The sequence below is a fragment of the Oncorhynchus mykiss genome, chromosome 2 (genome assembly GCF_057628025.1).
Source record: "Oncorhynchus mykiss isolate SJ-2025 chromosome 2, ASM5762802v1, whole genome shotgun sequence".
In the NCBI taxonomy this organism is placed as follows: domain Eukaryota; kingdom Metazoa; phylum Chordata; class Actinopteri; order Salmoniformes; family Salmonidae; genus Oncorhynchus; species Oncorhynchus mykiss.
Genome location: NC_143023.1, coordinates 12,940,527 through 12,957,331, shown reverse-complemented (window position 1 = coordinate 12,957,331; position 16,805 = coordinate 12,940,527). Strand labels below are relative to the sequence as shown.

The 16,805-nt window shown below is 42.9% G+C and overlaps 1 protein-coding gene across 3 annotated transcripts in view; it reads left to right on the top strand.

The window, feature by feature from the left end:
- The window catches only part of LOC149984847 (collagen alpha-6(VI) chain-like), a 28,658-nt gene extending 14,553 nt beyond the window's left edge, over nt 1-14,105 (top strand). For 2 of the 3 annotated variants that reach the window (XM_090189069.1, XM_090189074.1), the window contains exons 17-39: nt 209-235; nt 442-540; nt 1,288-1,350; nt 1,652-1,717; nt 1,942-1,995; nt 2,107-2,142; nt 2,283-2,345; nt 2,478-2,540; nt 2,663-2,725; nt 3,378-3,440; nt 3,572-3,622; nt 4,017-4,052; nt 4,183-4,245; nt 5,570-5,632; nt 5,836-5,871; nt 5,974-6,010; nt 6,163-6,174; nt 6,509-7,002; nt 7,112-7,211; nt 10,308-10,973; nt 11,151-11,399; nt 12,475-12,522; nt 13,115-14,105. In XM_090189069.1, the coding sequence (XP_090045195.1) occupies nt 209-235; nt 442-540; nt 1,288-1,350; nt 1,652-1,717; nt 1,942-1,995; nt 2,107-2,142; nt 2,283-2,345; nt 2,478-2,540; nt 2,663-2,725; nt 3,378-3,440; nt 3,572-3,622; nt 4,017-4,052; nt 4,183-4,245; nt 5,570-5,632; nt 5,836-5,871; nt 5,974-6,010; nt 6,163-6,174; nt 6,509-7,002; nt 7,112-7,211; nt 10,308-10,973; nt 11,151-11,399; nt 12,475-12,522; nt 13,115-13,305 (2,643 nt within the window). In that variant the 3' untranslated portion in view covers nt 13,306-14,105. The remainder of the gene's footprint in view (nt 1-208; nt 236-441; nt 541-1,287; nt 1,351-1,651; nt 1,718-1,941; nt 1,996-2,106; nt 2,143-2,282; nt 2,346-2,477; nt 2,541-2,662; nt 2,726-3,377; nt 3,441-3,571; nt 3,623-4,016; nt 4,053-4,182; nt 4,246-5,569; nt 5,633-5,835; nt 5,872-5,973; nt 6,011-6,162; nt 6,175-6,508; nt 7,003-7,111; nt 7,212-10,307; nt 10,974-11,150; nt 11,400-12,474; nt 12,523-13,114) is intronic. The other variant, XR_016484287.1, reaches the window with a different exon arrangement.
- Nucleotides 14,106-16,805: the final 2,700 nt, after the last annotated feature.

The window sequence follows — 16,805 nt, the reverse complement described above, 5'->3', positions numbered from 1 at the left end:
GTTACCTGTCCAAAATAATCCCATCTAATCTGACCTCTGAATCATGACACGCTGGAGTTACCTGTCTAAAATAATCCCATCTGATCTCTGAACCATGATGCGCTGGAGTTACCAGTCTAAAATAATCCCATTTGATCTCTGAACCATGATGCGCTGGAGTTACCAGTCTAAAACAATCCCATCTAATCTGATCTCTGTTTTTTTACAGGGCTCAAGAGCCTACAGAGGGGACAGGGTAAGTGAATGAAGCTGTTGATACCACGTTCACACAGCTAAATGTAGTGTACAGTAGAAACCTTTCTATGTGCAGTATACTAGGTATTTTGTCTTAACCGATGGAAAACCAGGTTTACCATGATGCTTTCTTTTTTTCATTGTGTGGATGTAAACGTCTGCTGTTGTTGAGTGTGTTGTGAATCAGTGTGCACATTACCATGGCAGGGTAATGATGGAGACCATGGCCTTGATGGGGTTGACGGTGAACAGGGTCTGATTGGAACAGCTGGAGCTGCAGGAGAGAGAGGAAACCCAGGAAGACCAGTAAACACAATTTCTCATATTCTACAATATACTACTCCTAGGTCACTGATATACTACTTCTATGTCATTAATATACTACTGCTATGTCATTAATACGCTACTCATATGTCACCAATATCCTACTCCTGTCACCAATATACTACTCCTATGTCACCAATATACTACTCCTATGTCACCAATATGCTACTCCTATGTGACCAATATGCTACTCCTATGTGACCAATATGCTACTCCCATGTGACCAATATGCTACTCCCATGTCACCAATATACTACTCCCATGTCACCAATATACTACTTCCATGTCACCAGTATAGTACTCCTATGTCATTAATATAGTACTCCTATGTCATTAATATCGTTATCCTATGTCACCAATATGCTACTTCCATGTCACCAGTATACTACTCCTATGTCACCAGTATACTACTCCTATGTCACCAGTATACTGCTCTTATGTCACAAATTTCGTTCGCCTATGTCACCAATATGCTACTTCCATGTCACCAGTATAGTACTCCTATGTCACCAGTATAGTACTCCTATGTCACCAGTTTACTTCTCCTATATCACTAATATCGTTCTCATATGTCACCAATATACTACTCCTACATCACCAGTATACTACTCCTATGTCACTAATGTCATTCTCCTGTCACCAATATACTTCTCCTATGTCCCCAATATCCTACTCTTACTAGATTCTCTTCTCTAATGTCTAACCTATTGATGGTGGGTTCTCTTGCAGGGCAACAGCGGCCTCATAGGAGAGCCAGGAGTGAAGGGGCAGCGTGGACTTAGAGGTGACCCTGTAAGTCACATAAACTATGGACGCCATTTAACAGTGCAAATGATTTACGATGGTTCAGGGACCAGTATCTGCTGGTTTTAGGTTTTCCTTTCAATTAAGATCTAGATAACCAGACGAGGGCAGTTCCTCACTAATTAGTGACCTTAATTCATCAATCAGGTACAAGGGAGGAGCAAAAACCCACAGAGACTCGGAACGAGTTTGGAATGAGTTTGACAGTTGTGGTTTAGACTGTAACAAATGCTGTGTTTCTATATCTTATTTTCTAACTGCTACTAAAAGTTAGTCTCTGGTCTTTTAGGGAGACTCTGGAGTGGACAGCATTGTCGCGGGTCCCAAAGGAGGAAGGGGAAACCCAGGACTACCGGTATGTAGCTTGTAGTTGGCCACTGTCAATGTATTGATCTAAGAATCATAATCGCTTATTCACCAAGTTCATTTGCAAGTACCAGATCATTTTGACTGGCTCTTTCTAGTGAGTAAAGCAGGATTCCCTTACCGTCCTGGAGGGTGACAACACTGCTGTTATTCTCATCCTCTCTCTCCCTCAAAAACACCTTTTCTCTCTTGTCTCCCTTTCCACACCGACAGGGAGACCCAGGAGAAGAGGGCAGTCGAGCAGAAAGTGGAATCGTCGGAAACCCAGTGAGCGAAGTTTCATTTCTGCTAAGCTGTCCTTGTCCTGTTATACTGATGTTGTCTCACCTTTTTGGTCAATTGTCAAGTGATGATTATGTCCTGTGTCCTGCTTTGTAGGGTCCTCAAGGAAGAAGAGGTCTCCCTGGTCCAAATGTACAGTAGGCAGCATTATCAACAAAGCTACTTCATGAATAACAGTCCCTAGGATTACTATCTATATTTACTGTATGTACCCATTACTGTGTTCTTTGTGTGTGTATGTGTGTTTTGTGTGTGTGTGTGTGTGTGTCTAGGGAACACCAGGGGATCCAGGAGTTGTAGGCCTCCAAGGAATTCCTGGCCCTTCTGGACCACAGGTAAGTAATATATACCCATTCCCCTCATCCACAACTCCACAGTAATGCTACTACTGATGCACTTCTGTTGCATTTGGAACAGTCCCCCCAATACCTACTGTTGCTGAACATGTTTCTCTCCTGTGTGCACAGGGTATAAGAGGAGACTTGGGCCAGCCTGGACCCAGGGGCCTGCAGGGTTTACCTGGACCTCAGGTCACTTTTCTTACCTTTCTACTTCCATCCCATCTGACCACATTGAGGATGCCTGATACATAAATCCTACTGTTATGTGATGTTGACATGTAATGATGGCGTATGAATGGCTTTTCCCTCAGGGCACACCTGGAACTATGGGTGGCAAAGGATCAACAGGAAGACGAGGGATGAATGGACAGAAGGTGCATTGCCTTTGTTAGCAATTTATGTTATTCTTCAATAACACAAACTACAAAGCAAATCAGGGGGAGAAAAATAGGTTTATTTGAGAAGGATAAATCAAGATGTTATGCTGGGAGATAGATGTTCAGATGTTCAGTCTCCCCTGTCCTCAGCTTTTCCCCACTGAACAAAGGAACAAGATATCATTTAATAAGCCCCATCCTAGTTTAGGGTTGACCAATCAGAAGTCCTTGCAGAACAACTTGGCCAACGGCCAAATAAATAGTATCCTGCCCCAGACTCCATGTACAGAACGTACTACACATCACTCTGAGTTCAGGAGTGACATTGGACAGATTCTAAACAGATGTTGAACTGAAACCCAACTCCTATTTATAATTCCCTATTGACCATTAGGACTTTTAGTACGCTCGTCCTCTCAAACTCTCAAACTCTGCATCTTCTAAATATTCCATTACCTTTGACCTACAGTTATGTAATACATTACAATACAAAACATTGGCCATCTTGGTAGGACAATTTGTTACCAGGCCTGCAGAGCAACAGAAACATATTACATATAGACACATAAAAAGTATACATTAAAACATGTCTGTAAAATAATGTTTTATAGCCCTTCTTCCAACCCAATACTGTGTGGTTTCCTCACAGGGCCAACCTGGGGACCTCGGGGTCAACGGAGCCCTTGGAACACTTGGGCCAAGAGGGATGCCGGTAAGGTGTTGCCTTGTCATTACACACTTTACCTGCATGCACACACACATGCTGTACACACACTGCAAGACTGTATGTGTTTGTAAGGTCATGTAAGAATGGGACGTGATGGTGTGTTTTCTTTAATACAGGGTCTTGATGGCAGTGACGGCCATGGGCCTCCCGGACCCCAGGGAATGAAGGTAAGGTACACTTACTCAGTACTCAGATCAACAGCTGCTGTCCATAGACATCCTAGTAGTTGATGAGGTTTTCTACTTTGGAAAATATTGTTAATGTACTTAGTAGATTATAAAATAAAATCTCTTTTCATCTAAATGATGGTCGACTGACCGAAAGCTCAGCTAAATGAAATAAATGTGCATCTGACTGGAAGTGTTCAGAGACTTTTTCCTACTTCTCTAGTGTCATTTTATTCCTCCAGCACCTTCACTAATCAGATCTGGTTGTGTGCTAGATTCTGCCTATTATCTTTTCATTCAAATGAAAGGATTTTAATATACAGTAGATTTGTATTCCAGACATGTTTGATGGACACTAATAAATGATTCCTTGTGTTTTGTGATTACTTTAAAGGGAGAGCCTGGTTTCCATGGTTACCCTGGATTACAGGTCAGTTATTGAAATAAAATCTCCCCTTTCAGAATGAATAAGAGAACAAGGCTGGAATCCAATCATGGCACATTACATTCTGAAGCTCACAAAAAGTAAACAATCCCCTTTTCCTGTTTGTCATCTTCAGGGTGAAAGTGGTGATTTTGGAGTCAAAGGAGGTCCAGGCCCCAAAGGAAACCGAGGCAGAGGGGTGAGACTCACACACACTATCGCTAGAAGACCCCAGAGTGTCCTGTTGCACATGCATTGCTGTAATTGTTAAGTCAATACCGCTACATTTTTAGTGCCCAGAACGGTCACACTTTATTGGATAATCCCAGTGTACAAAACATTGACGTCTGCTTTTTCCGTGACATAGACTGACCAGGTGAATCCAGGCGAAAGCTATGATCCCATATTGATGTCACTTGTTAAATCCACTTAAATCAGTGAAAATGAAGGGGAGGAGACCGGTTGAAGAAGGATTTTTAAGCCTCGAGACATAGATTGTGCATGTGTGCCATTCAGAGGGTGAATGGGCAAAACAAAATATGTAATTGCCTTTGGACAGGGTATGGTAGTATGTGCTAGGCGCACCGGTTTGTGTCAAGAACTGCAATGCTGCTGGGTTTTTCAAGCTCAACAGTTTTCTGGGTGTATCACGAATGGTTCACTTCCCAAAGGACATCCAGCCTACTTGACACAACTGAGGGAAGCATTGGAGTCAGTATGGGGCAGCATCCCCGTGGAACGCTTTGGAGACCTTGTAGTGTCCATGCCCCAACGAATGGAGGCTGTTCTGAGGGCGAAACGGGGTGCAACTCAATAGTAGCAAGCTGTCCTTAATGTTTTGTTCACTCAGTGTAGATGCTCTACAGATGGTCATACTATTAACAAACTATCTGTTGATAAGCAACTGCTTGTTAAGGTTACAGTTAGGGATAGGGTTAGGTTTTGATTTAGGGTTAGTTTTAGAATAAGGGTTAGGGTTAGTTTTAGAATAAGGGTTAGGGTTAGTTTTAGAATAAGGGTTAGGGTTAGTTTTAGAATAAGGGTTAGGGTTAGTTTTAGAATAAGGGTTAGGGTTAGTTTTAGAATAAGGGTTAGGGTTAGTTTTAGAATAAGGGTAAGGGTTAGTTTTAGAATAAGGGTTAGGGTTAGTTTTAGAATAAGGGTTAGGGTTAGGGTTAGTTATAGAATAAGGGTAAGGGTTAGTTTTAGAATAAGGGTAAGGGTTAGTTTTAGAATAAGGGTAAGGGCTAGGGTTAGTGGATAGTTAGTTGATATGTTGTTGACAGTTATTGAACATCTACAAACTATCTTCGTGGGACTAAAGTGTCACCCTCCAGAACTGTATATACTCACACATAGAGTCTCTATGCTTGAGTCAAAGAGTGTCTAACACCACTGCTTATATTCTCAGGTGTTGTACTTCAAACCTTGTGATATTCGCTTGTGCCACAGGTACTAATATGTGTTGACATGTATAAAATCTTCTGTTAAAATGGCCATATGTTACGATGTGATTGAACCAGGGGAACTCGGGCAGATCGGGTGAGTCAGGAGATCCCGGATCCATTGGACCACCGGGACACACTGTTAGTATTTCATTTGCGTTTTTGGATCTTTTAAAGGAACTTTACAAATCTCATGTATTGGTTGTTTTATTATTGTTATTTGTTTCAAGTGAATAATAATAATAATAGTAGTTGTAGTTTTGGTTGTATTGTAAGATATAAGTATTGGTAAGATATTCACTGTTTCCATGTGGATTTCTGACTAATTCTCTATTTCTATCTAGGGCTCTAGAGGCAGACCAGGAGAGAGAGCCATGTCTGTATGTGTATTCTGTCTGATTTTTGTTCCAATTTAACTCTAAAACATTTTATGTAGAGAATCTTGAGTGCTATTTAACATGTTATTTTATTTGTCTCCCTAGGAATGCCAGCTGACCACCTATATCCGTGATAACTGTGGTAAGCTCTTGGTATTCCTACTCTATATTTTTTGTAAGAAAAGATCTGCTGTGTCAATTGCTTTATTGCTGGCAAGGTCATGTTTTCATAAGCAAAGATGAATTAATTCCTAATTTTGTCTCTAAACTATGATATTTTTCTCCCCCAAGCAGCATGCTCTCAAGGTATGTCTCCATTAACCCTTCATCGTCCAAATAAATGTATGTACTTGACTGAAGATTCTGGTGTAATCAAACCAGAACTCTTGGCAAAGTGATGTTATGAATGGGTGTCATTTAAAAATACCATTGCCCCCCTCACCCCCTCTCTCCCTCTCCCCTTCTCTCTCTCTCTGTACCTCTCTCCCTCTCTCTCCCTCTCTCTGTACCTCTCTCCCTCTCTCTGTACCTCTCTCCCTCTCTCTGTACTTCTCTCCCTTCCTCTATCCTTCTCTCTCTGTCCCTCTCTCCCTTCCTCTCCCCTTCTCTCTCTCTGTCCCTCTCTCACTCTATCCCCCAGGCCAGGCAGCGTGCCCAGCCTACCCCACAGAGCTGGTCTTTGCTCTGGATATGTCACAGGATGTGGAGCCTGCCACGTTTGAGAGGATGCGCTCCGCTCTCCTCTCCATATTGGACGACGTTGCCATCGCCGAGAGCAACTGCCCGACGGGTGCACGTGTTGCCGTGGTATCCTATAGTGCCAACACCACGTACCTGATCCGATTCCAGGACTACCAACGCAAGCCGGAGTTGTTGGAGGCCATCCAAAACATTGCACTGGAACGAACGTCCAACCAGCGCCATCTTGGGGAGGCCATGCGCTTTGTGGGGCGCCATGTCTTTAAGCGAACCCGTAAAGCGTTGACGATGAGGAAGGTGGCAGTGTTCTTCACCAACGGGCCCTCTGTGGACAGCGCTGCCATCGTCACGGCCGCCATGGAGTTCAAGGCCCTGAACATCGCTCCTGCTGTCATCGCCATGAGGAACTCCCCCGATGTTCAACGGGCTTTTGAGGTACAATTGCTAACAGATGCTTTCTGGTTATGGGATAGTGAACAGGGCAGCGGAAAGGCTGGTGAATTGAAATGCAGCCCATGCATGTTTTTGTTTTGTTGTGGCGCAGGCTGATGACACGGGCAGCTTCATCCTTGTTCGGCTGGTGGATAGGTCACAGGACCAAAATTCTGTGCTGACAAGAATCAAAACTTGCGTCATCTGCTACAGTAAGCACACAGGGACAAAATAAAATATAGTCTTATTTGGTATCAATGTATGTCTTCGTTTTTATGGTTAATTCTGCTGTAGAACCAATATTCCCCTTGGGCATAAATCATTTTCTACTACTACTACACTATTACTGAAGCTACTGTACTACTAATATACGACTACTGATGCTACTGTACTACTACACTACTAATGATGCTACTGTACTACACTACTACTACACTACTAATGATGCTACTGTACTACTACTACTACATTACTACTACTACTACTACTACTACTACTGATGCTACTGTACTACACTACTACTACTACTACTACTACTAATACACTACCACTGATGATACTGTACTACAACTGTACTACTACTACTACAACATTACTACGACTACTACTACTACTGGTGCTACTGTACTACTACTACTACTACTACTACTACTACCAATACACTACTACTGATGCTACTGTACTACTACTACACTACTAATGATGCTACTGTACTACACTACTACTACACTACTAATGATGCTACTGTACTACTACTACTACATTACTACTACTACAACATTACTACTACTACTGATGCTACTGTACTACTACTACTACTACTACTACTACCAATACACTACTACTGATGCTACTGTACTACTACTACTACTGATGCTACTGTACTACTGATGCTGCTACTGTACTCTTCCTCCTACTACTACTACTGATGCTACTGTACTACTACTGATGCTACTGTACTACTCCTTCTACTACTACTGATGCTACTGCACTACTAATACTATTACTACTACAGTACTACTGATGCTACTGTACTACTATTAATGATGCTATTGTACTACTACTGATGCTACTGTACTTCTCCTCCTAATACTACTGATGCTACTGCACTACTAATACTATTACTACTACAGTACTACTGTACTACTATTACTGATGCTACTGTACTACTGCTATTGTACTACTACTGTACTACTACTACTGACGCTACTGTACTACTACTGTACTACTACTACTGACACTACTGTACTACTACTGTACTACTGCTACTGCACTACTACTGTACTACTATTACTGATGCTACTGCACTACTACTGTACGACTATTACTGAGGCTACTGTACTACTACTTTACTACTACTACTGATGCTACTGTACTACTACTATACTACTACTACTGATGCTACTGCACTACTACTGCACTACTACTGCACTACTACTGTACTACTACTACTACTGTACAACTATTATTGAGGCTACTGTACTACTACTGATGCTACTGTACTGCTACTGTACTACTACTGATACTACTGTACAACAATTACTGATGCTACTATACTACTACTACTGTACTACTACTGATGCTTCTGCACTACTACTGTACTACTACTACTGCTACTGTACTACTACCGCTACTGTACTACTACTACTGTACTACTACTGATTCTACTGTACTACTACTACTACTGTACTACTACTACTGATGCTACTGTACTACTACTACTACTACTACAACTTCTACTGATGCTGCTGTACTACTACTAATACTACGACTGATGCTACTCTACTACAGTACTACTACTACTGATGCTACTGTACTACTACTACTGATGCTACTGTACTACTACTACTGATGCTACTGTACTACTCCTACTAATACTGATGCTACTGCACTACTAATACTGTTACTACTACAGTACTACTGATGCTCCTGTACTACTGCTACTGTGCTACTACTACTACTACTACTACGGATGCTACTGTACTACTCATCCTACTACTACTGATGCTACTGAACTACTAATACTATTACTACTACAGTACTACTGATGCTACTGTACTACTATTACTGATGCTACTGTACTACTGCTACTGTACTACTGTACTACTACTGACGCTACTGTACTACTACTGTACTACTACTACTGATTCTACTGCACTTCTACTGTACTACTGATGCTGCTGTACTACTACTAATACTATTACTGATGCTACTCTGCTACTACAGTACTACTACTACTGATTCTACTGTACTTCTACAGTGCTACTACTGATGCTAATGTACTACTACTACTGATGCTACTGTACTACTACTGATGCTACTGTACTACTACTGATGCTACTGTACTCCTCCTCCTACTACTACTGATGCTACTGCACAACTAATACTATTACTACTACTACTGATGCTACTGCACAACTACTGTACTACTACTACTGATGCTACTGTACTACTGCTACTGCACTACTACTGTACGACTACTACTGATGCTACTGTACTACTACTGTACTACTGCTACTGCACTACTACTGTACGACTACTACTGATGCTACTGCACTACTACTGTCCTACTACTACTGTACTGCTACTGTACTACTACTGTACTACTACTGTACTACTATGACTGATGCTATTGTACTACTATTACTGATGCTACTGTGCTACTGTACTACTACTACTACTGATGCTACTGTACTACTCCTCCTACTACTACTGATGCTACTGCACTACTAATACTATTACTACTACTACTGATGCTACTGCACAACTACTGTACTACTACTACTGATGCTACTGTACTACTGCTACTGCACTACTACTGTACGACTGCTACTGTACTACTACTGTACTACTGCTACTGCACTACTACTGTACGACTACTACTGATGCTACTGCACTACTACTGTCCTACTACTACTGTACTGCTACTGTACTACTACTATACTACTACTGTACTACTATGACTGATGTTACTGCACTACTACTGTACAACTATTACTGGGGCTACTGTACTACTACTACTGATGCTACTGTACTACTACTGCTACTGTACTACTACTACTGATGCTACTGCACTACTACTGTACAACTATTACTGATGCTACTGTACTACTATTACTGATGCTACTGCACTACTACTTCTACTGTACTACTACTGATGCTACTGTACTACTACTACTGATGCTACTGTACTACTACTGATGCTACTGCACTACTACTGTACGACTATTACTGAGGCTACTGTACTACTACTACTGATGCTACTCTACTATTATTATCTCTAAGCTCTGGTTCTGTGTGTCCATCAGACCACTGTAAACCAGCCCAGGGGTGTGATTTTACTGATGCTCAGCGGCCCCTGGTGGTGGATATGGACCTGACCCTGGTTGTGGACGGTTCAAGGGAGATCCGGGCCGATCAGTACGCTGGCGTCCAGGAGCTTCTGGGCTCAGTGGTGAAGCAGGTAGCCTGGAGCCCCAAACCCAGCGTGGCTGACGGCCGGGCCAGAGTGGCCCTTCTCCAGACCAGTAGTTCTCTGCTCCCCCAGACTTCCCAGGCCGTCAAGGTAGAGTTTGACCTGCAGAAGTACCACAACCACATTGGTCTACAGACACACCTGAGGAGCATGCAGCAGCAGGGAGGAGTGTCATCTCTGGGGCAGACCCTGGAGTACGCTCTGAGCAAGGTGTTCCTCAAGGCCACCAGGCCCAGGAAGAGTAGAGTGGTGCTGGCTGTGGTGGGGGCCGAGACAGCCCACTGGGACCAGGCCAAGCTGGCCTACATTTCCCAGAAGGCCAAGTGTCAGGGCGTTTCCCTGTTTGTGATCGCGGTGGGCGACCATTACAACAGCACACAGGTGGAGGAGTTGGCGAGCACGCCGTCAGAGCAGCACCTGCTCCATCTGTGGCACGTGAAGGAGTGGGAGAGAGGCTACGCACAGCGCTTCTTCAGAGCCTTCCTCAGGGTCCTCAGTAGTAAGGAACAATAGCATGCTTCTTCATCTGGTTGTCTCTTGAGGGAGAGATAATTATGCCAGAACAAATCATACATTTTAACATTTGCATTTGTATTTATTAGGGATCCCCATTAGCTGCTGCCAAGGCAGTGCTACTGTGTGTCCTAACTCTCTCACTTCTCCCTCACTATTTCAGAGGGAAGGAACAGCTACCCTCCTGCCCATCTCAAACTCAAGTGTGAGCTGATGCTGGGACAGGAACACGGACAGGGACAGGCAGAGTGGGATGTGTGGAAAGAGGAAGAGGAGTACACAGATGAGGAGTTCCTGGAGCACACTGGTGTATTTCCGACTCAGATAGCTCTTGACCAGGTTGACACTATACATGCCTTCTCCAGGGGAGATGGAGCCACTTCACTCCCCCGGCCACAGCCAAACTCTAATGGTAATCAGTAACCCCACATTTATAACAGAACTTCTATTTCTATCTCTCCCTCACGTTCCCTGGTATCCCACTGCATGAGTAGTCTCAGTTTGCAACCTCATACTGCATATCTTCCTCCCCATTTACAAACCTGCTTGTTCTGCTTTTAGCCCACTGTAAGTTGGATGTGGACAGTGACACTAACTGCAGGGACTATGGCCAGCGATGGCACTTTAACAAAATGCTCTGTGCATTTTAGATGAACTAACTTCAAAGTAATGACTCGGGACATCTGGTTTGATACGAAAGCTTCTTTTAGTAATAATACTTGTTTACGTTACATTTAACAACTTTGTTTTGGTACAGAGCAATGCAGGTAAGATGCTATCGGAAAGACAGCCACAATCCACTGCACCTGCACATAATTGGCGCGTTCTCTCTCCTTCCTCTCGCAAGGCATTCTGGGACTTGCAGTCAAAAGGCGTAATTCAACACAACCCAATACAATTACATATGCAAATAAATCTAAAGAAATATCTTTAGATACAGCTCAAAGAATAAACTTAAACATTAACTCTGTAACACATTAAAGTTACAACAGTGCATGCTTGCCTTTTTGGTACGGCGGTTGCGACGCTGACGCCAACCGTTTTAGCACGGAAAACGAATGTTTTGAGACGTGTGGCACTTCCAGGAAGTCCCCCCAGCCCTCTACTGAACATCATGTGGAGGTCATAGATGTAGAGCTCTGTTAGCCACAATCTGAGTTACAACGACTGTTGTGATGTTTGTCAAATGCTGAATCACAAAATGCTGCATGAGAAGAGAACACTAGTTGTTCTATTTGCATTCTCAAATCAGGAGGCTTTCAGTTGAGATAATTCTAATGAGCTGAACCCCTAACATTAGTGACTGTAATATACCTTGTTTAAACAGTATGGCAATTGCAGGTTTGAAATGACAAAAGTTGTGATGCCATTTTTGTCAGTTGTCATGTTGTTTCGTGTTGTCGTGTTGTCGTGTTGTCATGTCAGCTGCGAGGTCATCATTCACAGCACTACGCCAGAGATTTTCTTCTAATGTTATGTGTTCACAGATCACACAACCCTCCTGAGGACAGAGGAAAGTACAGTTCTTAACCAGGGTAAGGACCACATCTCTCTCTAATTTTGTATGCAATAATACATGTGAAAAGACAGCAGGCTCGGGTCTGTACAATAGTGTAAAAGGCATGAGTCTCAACCTTTGGCTTTGTCCTCTCCCCTCTCTCTTTCCTCTCTTTCCTCTCTCTTTCCTCTCCCCTCTCTCTCTTTCCTCTCTCTTTCCTCTCCCCTCTCTCTTTCCTCTCCCCTCTCTCTTTCCTCTCTTTCCTTTCCCCTCTCTCTTTCCTCTCTTTCCTTTCCTCTCCTCTTTCCTTTCCTCTCCCCTCTTTCCTCTCCCCTCTCTCTTTCCCCTCCCCTCTCTCTTTCCCCTCCCCTCTCTCTTTCCCCTCCCCTCTCTCTTTCCCCTCCCCTCTCTCTTTCCTCTCCCCTCTCTCTTTCCTCTCTTTCCCCTCTCCTCTCTCTTTCCCCTCTCCTCTCTCTTTCCCCTCTCCTCTCTCTTTCCTCTCCTCTCTCTCTTTCCTCTCCTCTCTCTCTTTCCTCTCCCCCCTTTCTTTTGTTTTCTCCTGAATCCTATCCCCTTTTTTCTATCTCCCATTTCTCCCCTTTGCCCCGTTTCCTCTCCCTCTTCCCCAGATGCATGTTTCTTCAAACAGGACAAGGGAGGTTGTGAGAACTACACTCTGAAGTGGTACTTTGACACGACACAGAGCGAGTGCTCCCGTTTCTGGTATGGCGGCTGTGGCGGCAACGCTAACCGTTTCGAGACGCAGGAGGCTTGTGAAGGCCTCTGTCTGAGGAGGAACTCCACACATGTAAAACCCTGATTAGAGTGAATTGAAGAAGATCACGCCAGAAACCAGCCAAACAAATGTCTCATTCAAGGTGTGAACATCAAAAACAACACTGTCTGTGTAAATAACTCTGGCCCTTATCTTTAGCATTTAGTTGTTCTCCTTTTGGGTAAAAATGGAAATTACTGAAACAGAAGTATGAATATTTCTCTCTTTTATTCAAGTCTGTTCAAGCAGACCTAAGTAACGGATCTGACTCTCATGCAGTCATGCAACAAACATGCATAAGGGCACTGCTGCTTTTGTGAGAATGACTTTAAAGCAATGAAATACCCTGTTATCTCTTGTGGCTATTTTCCATCATCACAGATCAACAGCTACCAAACCAAGTCAAGCACCAGGCAATGCACTGTTAACTTGGATGTTAACCGTAGATGTAAATTCAGGCTGTATGTCATCCGCTCAGTGTTTGTAAATAGGATTTGTTGCACTGTGTCTGTTTCCTCTAACTTGACCATTTTGTTTACATACCCTACATCTCATATGTATATACTGTACTCGATACCATCTACTCCATCTTGCCTATTACGTTCTGTACCATCACTCATTCATTAATCTTTATCTACATATTCTTTATCCCTTTACACTTGTGTGTGTGTATAAGGTAGTAGTTTTGGAATTGTTAGTTTAGATTACTCGTTGGTTATTTCTGCATTGTCAGAACTAGAAGCAAAAGCATTTCGCTACACTCTCATTAACATCTGCTAACCATGTGTATGTGACAAATACATTTGATTTGAAGCTACATGTTGAAAATTAAACTCCACAAATTCCCTAGCGGTCAGTGTATTTTTGATGCTCTTATGACCTTATTCTACTGATATTGATTCTGAATGGATACTGGGCCGGATTAAGAAATCATAACAATAGCCCAGGCCAATGAAGAGACACAGATATGTCCAATAGTAGAAGGAAATACATGCGTATGTATACATACAGTAAGTTACTAAATACAATTTTCAGTGGAACACTGACTCACCTAATGATGATGAAGCCATGGGCTACTCACGGTGATGGCCGATGCACGCGTCGTCGTGGCGATAGCCTATCTCAAGATGAGCTACTTTTTAAAACAGTGCTGCTGTTCACAAAAAAAATGGGAGTTTAATTTATTTATATTGGTTTTACAGGCTGATTAGTCTTCTTTCAGGTGTATGCATTTGCTTTCCAAACTGTACGTTTTTTTCCTACAATATTATTTTTTAATCTGCAAAAGGCAAACCTACAGCAACAACCTACCATAGAAATGTAATCCATAGATGGCTGTTCCCATTCAAATCAGGACTGGTAGCTATTGCTAGTACCCATGAGTATAACAGTCAAATTGCCAGGGTAAGAGATTCCAAAACTCTATGGATTATCTGTCTATGGCCACAACGAAACAAGCTGTAGCCTATATTTGGTGCATATGCTGCCCAAATTGTGCCCTTCCCGGCTGTAGGCATACCAGTAGCTGCCCAAATTAAGGAAACACTTGAGTAAATGAGGGATACAAAGTATATGTTATGGTGTGGGATGCATTTTCCTGGCATGGTTTAGGTCCACTTCTAGAATCTATGCCAAGGCGCATTGAAGCTGTTCTGGCAGCTCGTGGCCTAACACCCCTATAAAACACTATGTTGGTGTGGGCTCCTGTGCAGGATTTCTTTTTTAAAGATTTCAATTTTTTATTTGCATTTGTTTTTGCCTCTTGGGCCCAGCCCGACTCACACAAAGAAATGTTGTATTAGTCAGTTACCCAATCAAGGCAGGACCCCCCAGTTACCCATGTGGGCCCCCTACCTCCTCCCCTCATTTGATGATTAGCAGAGCGGCAGCAGGCTGTCTACACTCCTTGAGAGTGGGCTCCTGAATCATCCCATCGTTGGCTGTGCCGGTAAAAAAAATACTAAATATATACAGTGGGGCAAAAAAGTATTTAGTCAGCCACCAATTGTGCAAGTTCTCCTACTTAAAAAGATGAGGCCTGTAATTTTCATCATAGGTACACTTCAACTATGACAGACAAAATGAGAAAAATACATTCCAGAAAATCACATTGTAGGACGTTTTAATGATTTTATTTGCAAATTATGGTGGAAAATAAGTATTTGGTAAATAACAAAAGTTTATCTCAATACTTTGTTATATACCCTTTGTTGGCAATGACAGAGGTCAAACGTTTTCTGTAAATCTTCACAAGGTTTTCACACACTGTTGCTGGTATTTTGGCCCATTCCTCCATGCAGATCTCTAGAGCAGTGATGTTTTGGGGATGTTGCTGGGCAACACGGACTTTCAACTCCCTCCAAAGATTTTCTATGGGGTTGAGATCTGGAGACTGGCTAGGCCACTCCAGGACCTTGAAATGCTTCTTACGCAGCCACTCCTTCGTTGCCTGGGCTGTGTGTTTGGGATCATTGTCATGCTGAAAGACCCAGCCACGTTTCTTTTTCAATGCCCTTGCTGATGGAAGGTTTTCACTCAAAATCTCACGATACATGGCCCCATTCATTATTTTCTTTACACGGATCAGGCGTCCTGGTCCCTTTGCAGAAAAACAGCCCCAAAGCATGATGTTTCCACCCCCATGCTTCACAGTAGCTATGGTGTTCTTTGGATGCAACTCAGCATTCTTTGTCCTCCAAACACGACGAGTTGAGTTTTTACCAAAAAGTTATATTTTGATATGATCTGACCATATGACATTCTCCCAATCTTCTTCTGAATCATCCAAATGCTCTCTAGCAAACTTCAGACGGGCCTGGACATGTACTGGCTTAAGCAGGGGGACACGCCTGGCACTGCAGGATTTGAGTCCCTGGCAGCGTAGTGTGTTACTGATGGTAGGGTTTTTTACTTTGGTCCCAGCTCTCTGCAGGTCATTCACTAGGTCCCCCTGTGTGGTTCTGGGATTTTTGCTCACCGTTCTTGTGATCATTTTGACCCCACGGGGTGAGATCTTGCGTGGAGCCCCAGATCGAGGGAGATTATCAGTGGTCTTGTATGTCTTCCATTTCCTAATAATTGCTCCCACAGTTGATTTCTTCAAACCAAGCTGCTTACCTATTGCAGATTCAGTCTTCCCAGCCTGGTGCAGGTCTACAATTTTGTTTCTGGTGTCCTTTGACAGCTCTTTGGTCTTGGCCATAGTGGAGTTTGGTGTGTGACTGTTTCAAGTTGTGGACAGGTGTCTTTTATACTGATAACAAGTTCAAACAGGTGCCATTAATACAGGTAAAGAGTGGAGGACAGAGGAGCCTCTTAAAGAAGTTACAGGTCTGTGAGAGCCAGAAATCTTGCTTGTTTGTAGGTGACCAAATACTTATTTTCCACCATAATTTGCAAATAAATTCATTAAAAATCCTACATTCCTCATTTTGTCTGTCATAGTTGAAGTGTACCTATGATGGAAATTACAGGCCTCTCATATTTTTAAGTGGGAGAACTTGCACAATTGGTGGCTGACTAAATACTTTTTTGCCCCACTGTAA